The sequence below is a fragment of the Microtus ochrogaster genome, chromosome 2 (genome assembly GCF_000317375.1).
Source record: "Microtus ochrogaster isolate Prairie Vole_2 chromosome 2, MicOch1.0, whole genome shotgun sequence".
NCBI lineage: Eukaryota > Metazoa > Chordata > Mammalia > Rodentia > Cricetidae > Microtus > Microtus ochrogaster.
In genome coordinates, this window is record NC_022010.1 from 8,716,783 (window position 1) to 8,730,886 (window position 14,104).

Consider the following 14,104-nt stretch of genomic DNA (forward strand, 5'->3'; position numbering starts at 1 on the left):
TGGCTGTTCTGGAACTTACTCTTTAGACCAGGCTGGCCCCGAACTCACAGAAACTCACCTGCCTCTGCCTCCCGAATGCTGGAATTAAAGGTGTGTACCACCTCCCACCTGGCAACAGTCTTGACTTTTAAAATGGCTGCTCAGTTTTAGTGACCTTATCTGCTCATTGATAATTTTAAAAAAGTAGACATGTTGTTAAAGGTACTTATTGTCTGGAGAATGAGGGTTCAGGGTATCAAACACCTTGCTACCTGGAAACTTTTGATCAGGTTGTTGTAGAAAACAAGCAGTGGAAAATTGAAACTGCATAAAAACATTCTTAACCTGAAGTGAAACAAAACAGCACAGATATTTTCATGTTATCCTAATGTGGTTAAGACGTTTTTACCCCTTTAAATTCATGCAGGGTATGGTCACTTTCAAAGATGGAGATTGAGTTTTATAATTAATGTTTAGACCATTTTTCCAAATTAATAAGGAAATGTTTGTGTTGGAAAAGCAGTTTTGCCCATGATCCCAGAGTCTCTCATACTATCTCTTAAGATCTTTTGGAGAAAGCACCATTGTGGTGTGTAATGCAGTTTGAGCTTTGGGTAAGGACCCCTAAGGTAAATGTCCTTCCTGTCTGTCTATGCAGAACCTCCTGTGGGAGGTGCAATTTCTGGCTTCCGGGTGTATTGTGGCAGGATGGGGCAGGGAAGATGGAAAGAGGCAGTGTGAGGGCAGCCATTGTCTTCTAGTTTCATCTTCTCGCCTTTTGGAATTAGCTCTACCCAAAGGGGGTGGGTTTATAGTATATCACCAAATTATCCTGCTCAGAATATCCTCCATTACATAAGGTAAGTCTTTTAAATATTTTCTGCCAAAGGAGAATTTATAGTTGATTTGTGTATGTCTAAATTATGCTGGATTAAAGACCACAAATTCAGTTTTTAAAATTACTGGAAAAATCACAGAAACGTAATGTAAATGAAGAAGCTCAAGATATTTAAGGTAATTACACTACACTGATGCTGACTGACTGGAAAGAGAGTCAGGTAAACTGCAGTATTTCCCTGCAGGTCAGTCGGTGGTCTGTCCCTCCCCCAGTCCCTCCCTCTCGCTCTCCCTTCTTCCTTCCTTCCCTCCACTACCCCCCTCCCAAAGTTAAAAGGTCCTGAGTTTTTGTGACTGTGGCCTAGGTTTGTTACCTCCCAGGAGGTGACAGGCGCATATATATTCTTACTGACAACGGTGTCACAACAGCATGGGATATAGACTTATATCTCATTAGCCAACTCTACTGGTGTTTTCCAATCATGATTGATGGGACATTGTAAATTTATAGTGACAGTGTGTCCTCATTGATAAAATGATAGCCTATAGAGTTGATAACTAGAATCAGCAATGTGTCAGGAAGAGGATAAAAGAGTTAATGACACTACTAATAAAAGTGTCTTCTTGGGGTTGAGATCTCATACTTTAGTTGTCGGTTTTTAACACGGTAAACTTTTAGGAGACTCCTTCGTGGAGCGTAGATCTGTGGCAGCATCTGTGGTAGATCCTGGCCCAGCACTGACCTGTAGCTCTTTCTGTAGACAACGCTGGCCTTGAATTCACAGAGATCCCCCTGCCTCTGCCTTCCAGGTGCTGGGATTAAAGATGTATACCACCACAGCTCGGTGAGACTAAAGTTTTTTGAAAAATTGCTAGTTATATACAATGTTGATTTTCAAAATGTGCTTTCCACTATTTTAACTATACTCATTTCCACATCTGGCAAATCCTTTTTTCTTAACTACCAATCTCTGCCCAAACTATGGCTGTCAACACGCACACTTGGTCTCACAGAGGGTGCAACCCCGTGGGTGTGAAGGATGATCCGTTCTGGAAGTGCTGTGGCAGAGTGGCCTGTACTTGCTGCCAGAGCCTCTGCTTTCACAGTTGGAACCTTTGCTAGTGTCGTCACACTAGTCCAAGTGATGAGCTCATGACATTATTCTGCATTCTTGTTTTTTGTTTTTCAAAAGAATATTTTTAAAAGCTACATTAAGCCAGGCAGTGGTGAAGCACGCCTTTAATCCCAACACTCAGAAGACAGAGGCAGGATCTCTGTGAGGTCAAGGCTAGCCTGCTCTACAAAGCGAGTTCCAGGACTGCCAGGGCTGTTACACAGAGAAAACCTGTCTTCCCCCCCAGCCCCCCGCAAATGCTTCATTAAAATAGGAAGCTTGGAGCAGTGTTTTAAAAATGAAAACAAGCTATCTGTAGTGAAACTAAGTGAGAGAATGTGCAGCAAGAAGTGTCTTACAGTGGAGGGAGATGGAGAAGTTTAACAGTGCCGACAGCCAGCCCATAGCCCATAGAAGCAGAAAAAGAAAGGCCAGTAGTAATTAGTTAAAAAACCACCAAAGAAACAAGCACGTAGGGTTTGTGTACTTCACAAGACTGCCACAGTTCCATCCCTCAGGGAAGACAGGGCACACAGAGCAGACTGAGGTCTCAGAGAAAGAACCTTCTGTATGATGTTCAAGTTGTCTGTCTCCTTCTCCCTTCTCTTTTCTCTTCTTACACCCTGCTCAACTCCTTCCCCTCCCCCATGTTATTTTTGCTACATTTGCTGTTTTAACCTGTCAGTTACAAAATAATTACTATGTCACTGTGGCTGGCGGCTCATATAGGAAAAAAATCTGCTGTCTCTTAATCAAAGGTGATTACAGTTTCCCCTGTCTGTAAATGTGCTTGTTGAGGAACAAGAATGCATTAGTCTCAGGCTGATGTGGGAAATGAAAGGCAGCAAGAAGTGGCACCATCGTTGTCGCTCCAGGCGTGTCTAATGAATCGTGTTTCCATGTTCTCCTGGTCATGCCAGACAGTGCCCTCTGCCAGGGCTAAGCCTCCTGTAAAATGCTCTGTAAGATTATTGCAACAAGAACAAAAATGCTGCCTGAGTGGGGGTTGGGGTAGAATGCCAATAAGATGGCTACATTTCAAACAGTTCCAGCTGGGAGGATTACTCACAGTGATAGCAGTGACAGACAACTGTTGGAGCTTTAGTGCAAGAGGCAATTTGGGGACCTATCCTGTCAAAATTTTAGTAGCATGCTGGAGTGTGTGTTTATGTTTCAAAGCAGGTTGCCTCTGAAGAGTAGAAGGAATAAATGCTTTTAATTTTTACTGTTTAATTGCACAACATTGAAATGCAAAGATTGAGTCTTCTTGACTAACATGAGACCATCTTAGAGGAAGTTTATATGAAGCATTAATGCATTTAAGTGAAAATGCCATAACTGATTCATGTGTGTGTATCATACACGTGTGTGCTTTATAATATGTGTATTTTTATGTGTTCATCATATATATCAACCATATGTGTGGTTTTTGTTAATATTGAACATTTCTTGGTGCCTGGAGCAGTAGCTCATACCTGTAATCCTAGAACCCTGGAAGCTGAAGCAGGAGGATTGTCATGAGTTTGAGGCTAGTCTGGGCTATACTGTGAGATTCTGTCTAACAACAAAAATTTAAAAAAAAGCCCACATTTACATATCATGACAATCCTCTGTAATTTCAGAACATGTAGCTGTTTAATCAACACCACCCTTACTTAAGAGTTTAAGTAGCAGTAACGCATGCTCACGAAGGAAGCCTAAAGTTTACAGTGAGGTGAAGATTGCCCTCCCAGGAGCCAGAGGTTACTGCCAAACTGGGATTGCCCAGTCCTTTGTCCATTTATTCATTGAGTAATTTAAGAACATAAAATAAAATGATAGTGGTCATTCTAAAGTGCTTGAGAAGAGTGGTGAGTGGGGATGAACTTGGATTTCTGAAGTCAGTGCCACATTTTAGGATTTCTTTTTCAGTGTGAGCAATCACAGCAACATTGGGCTGTTTCCTGCACAGCTGTCTTCTAAAGGTCTTGCTCAGTGCATCCAGAAATCTAATTCTCTGACCTCCTTTAATAGAAAATTTACTGGCTTTACACAAGTCTTGTGATCCTTTGAAATGCTAACATGGGTCATGTCTCAACTGCCACTGTGCTGAACAGAAACCTTCATTAAAATTCTGGTTATCATGCAACTGGCAGAGGACCCATGCTGTTAGAGACTCCTTAGGAGGACGTTAGCCTGGTAAAATGCATGTCACAGCCACCGCAGGCTTGCAATCCTTTAACGCTGCAAATAGGTCAGAGCAAACAGCATGTCTGTTTCTGTTCTGTCCCTAATATTTTATCCTCTGGTCCTTATTTGACCGATGAATTGACAATGGAAAAGCTAAATGCATTTCTGATATAGATTTGTTAAGTGAAACCAAATGTTCTACATCCATGAGCAGTTCAAGAGAGCAGCGTATTGAGTGGGTTGGATTTGATATAAATAAGTCCATTTAGTTATTAATGACTTCAAATAGATTTTACAAGGCAATCAATGACAGCAAAATGGTGATCAGTCAATGATACTATGTGTAATTGGATTTTTATGGATATGATGCTATATTTCAGAATTAATGTGACATTATGCTACTTTGTTACTCAATTTTTTGTTAAGTCAATTTTTTAAAGAAAGCAGATACGTTAAAAATTCTCTATCTTAACTATTATTTGGTACAGTCTGTTGTGAAGTTGGTAAGTGTTATCTTATTGCAATGTCTGCTTATTTTACCATTCTTGGGGAATAGGTGTGAGAATTGGAAAGTTTCAGTTTTTAACTAGTTTTATGCATTGAACAGCACAATTGAAAACAAAGACTTGGGGGCAGATTCTCAGTCTCCCTTTAGATCATGTTCCCTTAGCCAGCAAATCTAACAAGGGACAGTCCTCTCCTGTGCCTTGCTTTTTAGTGTATTTGCGTTTGTGGATTTGAACAAAAGTTCTTTTCCAGTAGTTTAATGGCTACATGAGGAGTCTATTTTCCACTAGTGTACTGCTCTCCCTCCCCCATCTGGCTTTTGCAGTGGCTGATGTGCTTGCTGAAATCAGTGTTCTGGATAATAGGTTTCAGTAGTTCGAATGCCTGAGGTTAAAAAGCAGTGGGGGAGTAAGAAGTGTTTCTGATGTCTAGATGTTCATTTCAGCTGTTGCTGCAGTAGTGATACATTAAAGAGACCATGTGTCAAAGCTCAGAGGGAACCATTCTGGTTTAGATTGTGCACAGGGTTAGGATGGATGCAGGAGCTGAGTGCTGCTGTCTGTCTCTCTTCCCCACTTTCCTTCCATCTCATCACCAGTTTTGCTTATGGAACAGGGTGGTGTCTGCTGGGAAACTTCAAGCCACTGAGTGTTTGCTGCTTTGACATTTTGCCACATTGATACTTGGAACGTTTTATATGGCCTTTTGTTTAAAGAAGCATATTAATTCTGCAGGATACAGTGTTTTAGAAGTTGGGAAACATTATAAACTGAAGATTTTGAGTATTTGGATGCTAAGCAGTGATTACTGCTGTTTAAAATTTTCTTTATAGAATAGTGTCTTCTACAAACCATTTAATACTTTCACAGTTTATCTGATCTAGCTTTGCAGTCCCAGCAAGGTGACCGTGTGCCAAGAGAATGTGTCTGCACACAGTAGCTGCAGCAGCACTTACTTTAGTTGCCATTCTTAATTCTGCTGTAACACTTAAAATAGCAGGACGGTATGTTTGCATCTAGGAATTTTTTATTTTGATTGACACTTTCCACTCTTTTATTATACAGAACTATTTGGTTTCTTGTGCCTTTTTCTTCTGATACCAAGAGTTTAAATTGATAAATATAGCCTATAAAACACTTTTCATACTACATTCTTATTCATATAGATTAATATTTAACTGAAGTCTAGATTTAAAATGTTGTATTTATCGTCAGGCGGTGGTGGCACATGCCTTTAATCCCAGCACTCAGGAGGCAGAGGCAAGCAGATCTCTGTGAGTTCAAGGCCAACCTGGTCTACAAGAGCTAGTTCCAGGATAGGCTCCAAATCTACAGAAACCCTGTCTCGAAAAACAAAAACAAACAAACAAAAATGTTGTATTTATCACTGACTGATTTGTAGGACCCATGAAGAGAAAGCCTAATATGCTCACATGTCCCTACACACTTTGTGACTGTTGCCTTTGTCCTCAGTCTGTAGGTTTTTTTCTCATTCATGAGACCCCGAATCCACTGTCAATATAGTTGCCTTACCACAGCTAACTCTTGCTTGAACCTCAGTATCAAATAGGATGAAGCGCTGCCTTGAGGTCCTCCCCCCAAATATATATTTAGGAAAAGAAAAAGAATTTTAGGACTCCATGGGCATTGGATTCTTTTGGAGTAACTTATAGGTCCATGGCAAGAATGTTTTTTCTCTCAGATGCCAAGCATTTCTAAAATTATAAATCTTGGGAGCAATTTAATATTGTAGCTAGAGTTAATTTTTAGCAATCTGTCCAAATTCTTTATAATACTATCTAGGTAATGTTTTCGTTTAAACAATGGTGTATAATTCAAATACTTTTGGGAATCATCTCCTCAGTCTAGTTATTACTTTATAACACCTTTGCACTGCCCCTCACCTCACCCCAAGACAGGGTTTCTCTGTAGCTTTGGAGCCTATCCTGGAATTTGCTCTGTAGACCAGGCTAACCTCAAACTCAGAGAATCCACTTGCCTTTGCTTCCCAAATGCTGGGGTTAAAGGTATATACCACCACCACCTGGTTTACCTTTATTATTTTTAAGTAGAAATCCCTCAAAATTGAACTTTGAGACTTAGGATAGTTGCTTTGAGAGTATTTACAAGGACTCGTGCTTTGAAGGATGGAGAGGCCAATGGGAGTGCCATGGCTCCATGACCACACTTGAAAGGCTGAAACCTATTCTTTTTTTCCTTCATTCACACCTCATACCTGTGGTTAGTATTTCCCTTTCCCTTTCTGTTCCCTGTGAGACTGAGATCAAATCCTTTGAATTAACTCTTTAACTTTGCATTAGAAAAAAAAATGTGTCAAAGTTTCTTTTTATTTGGATGTCCTTTTTACTGGTTCTTTTTTTTTCTTTTTTCTTGTTTCTTTTCAGTTGTGGAAGAAGGACTCTGGGAAAATGGCCTTTCCTACGAATGTAGGACTCTGCTCTTCAAAGCAATCCACAATCTGTTAGAAAGGTAAGAAAGGGGACAGTGGCGTGGCTCTGAGCCCAGGATTGCCCAATTCTACTTGGGCTTTAGAGACGGGGTCATTTGCAGCATGATGGTTATGTGTGTAAATTTCCTGTTTGTTTTCTATTTATAGAAAAGCTTTAGGGACTGTGTATAGAATTGTGTGTGTCTTCTCTCCCCCTGCCCCAGTTAATACATGTTTTTTGTTCGGTTTCTACTGTTTATTTCTGGAACCATTCAGACTCACCAGTATTGGGTTTGTTTTTTTTTTTTTTTAAATGGTTTGACTACTTAAGTATATGCTTCCTAAGGCCAAGTCTGTCCTCTCTGTAAGCATAGAATCACTCATGAAAGTGGCAGGATAGTCTCTAACCCTCGCTGTAGTAGAGAGGCTGTCAGGTTTTGCAGTTATGTTTCTTGCAACAAGATAATATATTTACGTTTCATAGCTCTACAAATCTAGGGAAGTTCTTTCTCTCTTAATGTTCTTGCTGTTACTGATGAGTTAGGTCTTAGCTTGGCTCCTCAGTTTGAGGCTCCCTCCCTCCCTCCCTCCCTCCCTTATTTATTTTTTCTGAGACAAGGTTTCTCTGTGGCTTTGGTGCCTGTCCTGGAACTAGCTCTTGTAGACTAGGCTGGCCTTGAACTTCATCTGCCTCTGCCTCCCGCTTGCTGGGATTAAAGGTGTGCCACCACCTCCCGCCTTCGAGGCGGTTTCTTGTGATTTGATTAGGGTTTATGCTTTTTAAAAGAACGCCACAGAAGTGAACCTGCCCCTATCCTAGTATTACGGTAGCTGACACATAGCAGCAGTATTAGATCTGCAGTTACATGCTGGGAGTGGTGTTTTCTGTCAGGTTTGTGAACTGTGACCCTGGTTGGCTCCACCCCTTTTGTTATTTGTGGCAGACCAGTAGGACTGTGGATGCTCCCTCTCTTCTAAACCATCCTCACTAGAATCATTATTGCTGTTATGACTGATAGTGATTTGAAATGTCACCGTTCCTTCTCTTACTAGTTGGCAGTCTGTTAGGAAGAAGAGGGTTTCACATTTCTGGCCTAGTCAGTCCCTCTGCCTCTTGCTTCTCTGCCTCTCCTCCCTCTCCCTTCCATCTCCTTCTTCCCCGCCCCACAGATCTACTCACATACATAAATAAGCTTGGGCTCTTTGAGCTGGTCTAGTGGCACATAACTCTCATTTTATAACTTTAGAAGCAGAAGCCAGAGGATGAGGAGTTCAAAGCCACCCTTTAGAATACATATTGAGAGCTGTTCTCAAAACAGACATTCATTCCATGAATTATATACTTCATTGCTGTCATTTAGGATGATGCCCGTGTTCTTGTAGAGCTGACTGAAGAATATTGATGCGAGTTGTCCTTTTGCACAGTCATTGTTGAAGCGCCTTCTTTCCTTCTGGTACAGGATTCTTCCAGGCTCTTCCGTGGTGTTCTGAAGGGTAGACATAGATTACTAAGAATTGCTTAGTTATGAGCTTCAGTGGGAATTATCATTACCTTCTTTCTGGAGTCTGTAGACGATGCCCTGAGATCATCAGAGCTGAAAAGGCATTGTAGTCCTATTAAATTCATATTCAAGCTGCTGGCTAGACAGGGAGACTATCACTATCAACCACCACCATGCAAGCCATTTAAAAAGATTCTTCCTATCAAATGTCTCCATCCGTCTCCCCCCCCCCCCCCAAATATTTTGGATCCTAGCACTACTTCGCTCTGCACTTTTCCAAGAAGGTATCACATGTATGAAGAAGCATTGTTTTGATGATCAGATAATCATGAATTAAGTCTTTGACAATTCTTTGTCATTACCCCCACCAAGTAAACAAGAGCAAAAGTATACCCAAACACATTCAGGAAAACAGGAAAAATTTACTGTTTGCATAATTCTTTGTCAAGTAAAGTGCTCATCAAGAATGTGTCTTTAAATGGGGTTCTACAGTATGTAGAACAAAGCATATTTTAAATATTGCAACTCACTGGGCTTTTAAATCATGATTGATTTCTTCTAGAAAACATGACTTTTTCTTAGTCCCATATTTTAGCATTTTTTTCTTTGTTGTAAAAAGCTAGAAGAACATAAAAACTGAGTGGAAGGACATATATGTAAGTTCCTTATTCAGGGCTTATGAATTTTTATTTATAATGGAAACTAAAGCCCAGGCCAAATCGAGCCATTATTTTTAAGAAATTATATGTGACATATACAGTAAAATTTGGGTCTCAGTTTTGTTCAAAGTTGGCAACATTCAGCCTTAAATGAGAAGCCTGCTAGTTAGATGTGAAGAGTTTGGTTTTGGACCTTTGGTTTTGTTAAAGTGGTACTGTATTTCACATACTTTGTCAATAATTATTATTTTCCTATAAATTTCATTGTTTTGTACTATTTGACAGTCTCAGAATAGCCTGTTGGCAGTTCTCCCCTGGGAATCAGTTTTGAGACAGTGAGCAGAGCAGCTTTTACCGTAGAGAACACTTCATGACCAATCTTCCTCATTGTGATTCTTGGGTAACTTAAGGTTCTTTTGTCCTGTTAAATATTCACTCACTCTCTTTCAGACTTGAGGTGGCTACATTCTGTGACTGAAACTCCTCTGCTGGTGAGACAGGGAAGCATTGTAAATGGTGGTCCCTGGCTCTCCTTAATTCACTGACAGCAGAATCTGGATGGCAAATTCATACTTTATCTTTTATTTTTTTTCCCCTTCATTTAGATCACCTACTGTAACTTTCTTTAAATCTGTGATGTAGTTTAGTGTCTGTTTCTTGCTGTTTTTCATTGTTTGTTTCTGCTCACACAAGTTCATTCTGGTTTTCTAGTGTGAGTTCTGCGATTTCCTGGCATGAAAACTGATGACCAGTTCAGTAGAAGGACTTGTAGAATTTCTAAATCTTTTTGTTTAGTTTATCTATTTATAAAGCTTGAACAAGTGATTCATTCTGCTTTTAATTTTTTAGATTAAGATTAGTGTAAAGATGCTTAATTAAAAGGAAATTTCATTCACTACCTTGAAAAACTTTTGCTTAGGTCAGAGGAGTTGTGCACATTTATGAAAGGCTAACAATGATGTCATTGCAGCTACTCATTAAGAGCGGTTTCACTACAGGAGCTCAGTAATGCTGTCATTTTCACACAGAAGACCACTGCATTCTGGGTTACTGTTGACTGGTCCTGAAGCATCACTCTATTGATATTCTGTAGGCAGTTTTAAACTGTAAGCAGTGTGACTTCAGATCCTCTCTTCTCTTGTCACCCTTCAGTGTTTGCCTGCCCTGTATTTGCACTTCTGGCTGGAGTCATTTGTCCATCTAGAAACAAACACTCCAACATGCTACTCCTACGAACATTTCCATAATGGCGTCAGAGTGGAGAGAACATCTCTGGCTGTGGTTTTCTGTTCTCTCTAGGCACTCATTCCTAGAAATCCTTTTCCTTAATTACCCGCAGAGGCAGGAGGTGTTTTGGGTCTCGGCTTCATCATCTAACGAACTGTGCAGCGTGGGCCTTGGCCCCCACACTCTGCCCTTCTCTTTATGAGAACACTGTGTGACTGGCTGCCCTTACAGCTAAGAGAAAGACAGTGAGGATTGCTGTTTTTTAGAGTGGAGTTAGCATGGTAGTCACCTGCTCCATCCTGGGATTCTGGTCTGCAACATCCTTCTGTGGTCCCTCTTCCTTGAGGACTTCCATCATGTGAGCAGGTTCTGAAGGACTTTGTTTCGTCCTCAGAATGTACTTAATGTTAGAATGTGATTTGCACTGAGCACTCAGAAATCTCTTTTCCTGTTACTTTGATGTTTTTATTTTGAAAGCTGTTTTTTGGAGCCATATTTAGTCATCTGTAAAAAAGATTATACCAGAGATTTCATTTTCTTGTTTTAAATTTATCTTGCTTGTATGAGTGTTTTGCCTGCATGTATGTCTGTGCACCCAGTTTATTCCTGATGCTTTCAGAAATCAGAAGAGGGCATTGGCTCCCTATGAACTGGGATTATAGATAGCTGTGAGCCACTGCGAGTGCTGGGGAACAAATCTAGGACCTCTGGAAGTACAAGGGCTCTTAACCTCTCTGCCATCTCCCTAGGCTCATACAGCTGCTATCTAATGTTCCTTCCATGTCATTGCTTGTTGGTAATCAAACCTACATTCCTACCCTCGTGTTTGTAGTTCTTATAAAATTCACCCACTCTCCTCTTCATTATTGCTCTCCATTTGGCCCCATTCTTTTCATTTTGGTGACTGCTGCCCTGCTTTAAATGTATTGCTATTGTCTCTTTCATCATCCAAGTTAGGCTCAGAGATGCACTATTATTAGAAGTCAGAACATCCTCCCCTTCACAGTAGAGGCAGACTGTGTTCTTGCAGTGCTGTCTGCCTCGCTGCCCCAGCCTCTGGTACTGCCAGGCATCCTTTGCCTCTCCTCACTGGCTTCCCAGTAGAGAGCAGAGAGCTAAGGAGCTCTCAGGAGTGATGCACACCAGGTCTGCCCATACATCATCAGCTAAGACTCTGGCCACAAGGCTTAAATAGACAACAGAATGAAAACTACCAGAGAGAGACATCAAAGTTGCATGACAATGCTTGATGCCAGTGAGACAGGCAGAACTCTGTCTCATTGTCTTCCAGTTAGCTGCTGTTTATGGCATGGGAACAGAAAGGTTTTTGAAGTGTGTGTGTGTGTGTGTGTGTGTGTGTGTGTGTGTGTGTGTGTGTGTAAGAGGGGAGAGGGAGAGAGAGAGAAAGAGAATTTTGTACTCTTATTGCTCCTTTAGATATCGTCTTTGTGACTTCTTAGAATTTGAGAAGCAGAGAGTTCCAGAATTTACTGTTTTAGATCATGTCGTTTTGCTCATTTTTCTAGTCTTTCAAAAAAGTAAGTGTGCTTTTTTTTAAAAGCCAATTATCTTTTTGGCTAAATGCCCAGGATGATAAAATACCATTAATTTGTATTTATCTAGACTTCCTTGTCTGGAGCTTATCCCCACTCCCCTATTACACACCTCTCTCCTCGCCCGCCTCACGATGTAAGAGTGTCTGAGCTTAGATTGTTCTTCAGTCCCCAGCCAAGTGCCCTCTTCCCATGTTCATCCTGCCAGCGGTTAGGCTGTGTATCACACTGAGATGTGCCTCCTCCTTATGGGGAACAAAGTGTGCAGTCGCTCTTCAGGAGTATTTCAGACACCTTGACTACTTCCCTTAGTATAGTTGAAGTGACTTTTCATGATATAGCAAACTCTATTACCTGTCTATAATAATGAAGTAAAAAATTTTGAAAAATCCAAAAAATGTGTGTATTTCAAAGACTTTGGGAATATTTTTTGTACTGGAGTGCCACATTGTAGTAAACTCAAAACATCTGACACACAGCCTGGTTGGCATTAGATTTGTTACTCTGGTTTTCATTTGTAACTGTCTGAATGCTTTGGAATGAAATACGCTTGCCGGTTTTCATGGGGCTTATTGTAGTCCCCAGATGTCAGCTCACCACTGCTTTGCACACACTGAAGAAAGTTGTGTTCTCAGTCATGCCATGCAGCCGAGGGAAGCTTGGCAGTGTGAATTGAGACGCCTGAGAAGGGTGGTGCTCTACCTGGTAGTGCACCGCTGCTGTCTGACTAATGGCTGCTAGGCTTCTCTGTGCGGGGACAGCAGCTGTGGAAGACTGACGTGGCTGGGGATTGGAGCTGCACCTCGCCCAGCAGCATGTCCATCCACACACTGTGGGCGCCGTGTCTGATGGCTGGGTTAGAGACTGCCTCATAACTCTTGAATTCACAGGAGCACAGTGACAGGCGCAGCTGTAGTTGAAGAAGTGGTCATATGGCTCCTTGGGAATCACGTAAGAGTACAAGAAACAAGTTCATCTCCATTTTATGGAAATGACACATAGGCATGGCCTTTAAATTGGGGATCTCCTCTGCAATTGGAGGACATAAGTAAAAAACTGAAAACCAGTAGTTAAAACACGAATTGTAAATATCTGGAAACAAATCTCATCTTAGGCACATTAGTCAAGTCGTTCACTTCATAATTTTTTAGCACAGAGAAGGGGTGAAGACATTGACAACTGTGGGTTTTTTTCCCCCTCTTTGGTAATAATTAAAGAATGACATTAGACACGGAATAACTGAGAAGAGAGGTACATTTCTTTGGATTGGCAGTAGGTAGAATGGACATTTCAGGTGAGGTTAGTCCTGTAAAAGAGCCTAAGGCTATAGTCATTTTACGGTGGATGTGAAGTAGAGAGGCCTTGCCTACCTATACCTTGCTGTAAGAGCAGAACCCACCAGGCACAAGAGAAGCCAATGCACTGACAGTGAGGGTGTGGGTCAGCTGGGAAGAGGGTCCTTCATCTCCTCTACTGGACATGTTGTAGTGTCCTTGGCAGAAACTAATTTCCTGCATCTGATGAAGGGTGGGGAGGTGAAGGTGGCACTGAGGATGCTTGGCATGCAGGTGGGTAGGATGTATCTGGGTAGCTCTGAGACCACAGGATGATGAAGTCAGAGTGTCACTGGGTGAATCCGTAACCAAGGAGTGTGATGTTTGGACTCGTGTCTCTGTCAGAAGTGCTAGCCAGGTGTGCTCCTCCCAGCTGTCCCGTCTGGGAAGTAACTTGCTGGATTGATTAGTCTGCGGTTGCTGCTCAGACACTTGTTACCTTGCATCAGGCTTTGGGAGTAGAAATGGGAACTTGCACGTTGTAGTTAATTATTCAGAACCATGTGGCGCAACACAGGGGACCTTACATGCTCATGAACAATGGACCTTGCCTTCATTTTTCAGCACTGGTCTATTTTTCTTGAAATGTTGACTTTGAAGGTGCTGACGGTTAGCAGAGATGCCGGACTCTGGCCTTTCACAGTTGCCTGTTAAAGTGGCATCAGTCTACCTTACAGAAGGTTGCCATCTTCACAGAAAAGTGCTTTTGAGAGTGTGGCTGATACCCAAGGTGACTGTAATACATACCCGGTAGTGATTGGGATTCCATTCTAA

The 14,104-nt window shown here is 41.4% G+C and overlaps 1 protein-coding gene across 2 annotated transcripts in view; it reads left to right on the forward strand.

The window, feature by feature from the left end:
- Positions 1–14,104, forward strand: part of Med13l (mediator complex subunit 13 like) — a 243,548-nt gene that overhangs the window by 121,513 nt on the left and 107,931 nt on the right. For both annotated transcript variants that reach the window (XM_005344347.2, XM_013349494.2), the window contains exon 3: positions 7,012–7,096. In XM_005344347.2, the coding sequence (XP_005344404.1) occupies positions 7,012–7,096 (85 nt within the window). The remainder of the gene's footprint in view (positions 1–7,011; positions 7,097–14,104) is intronic.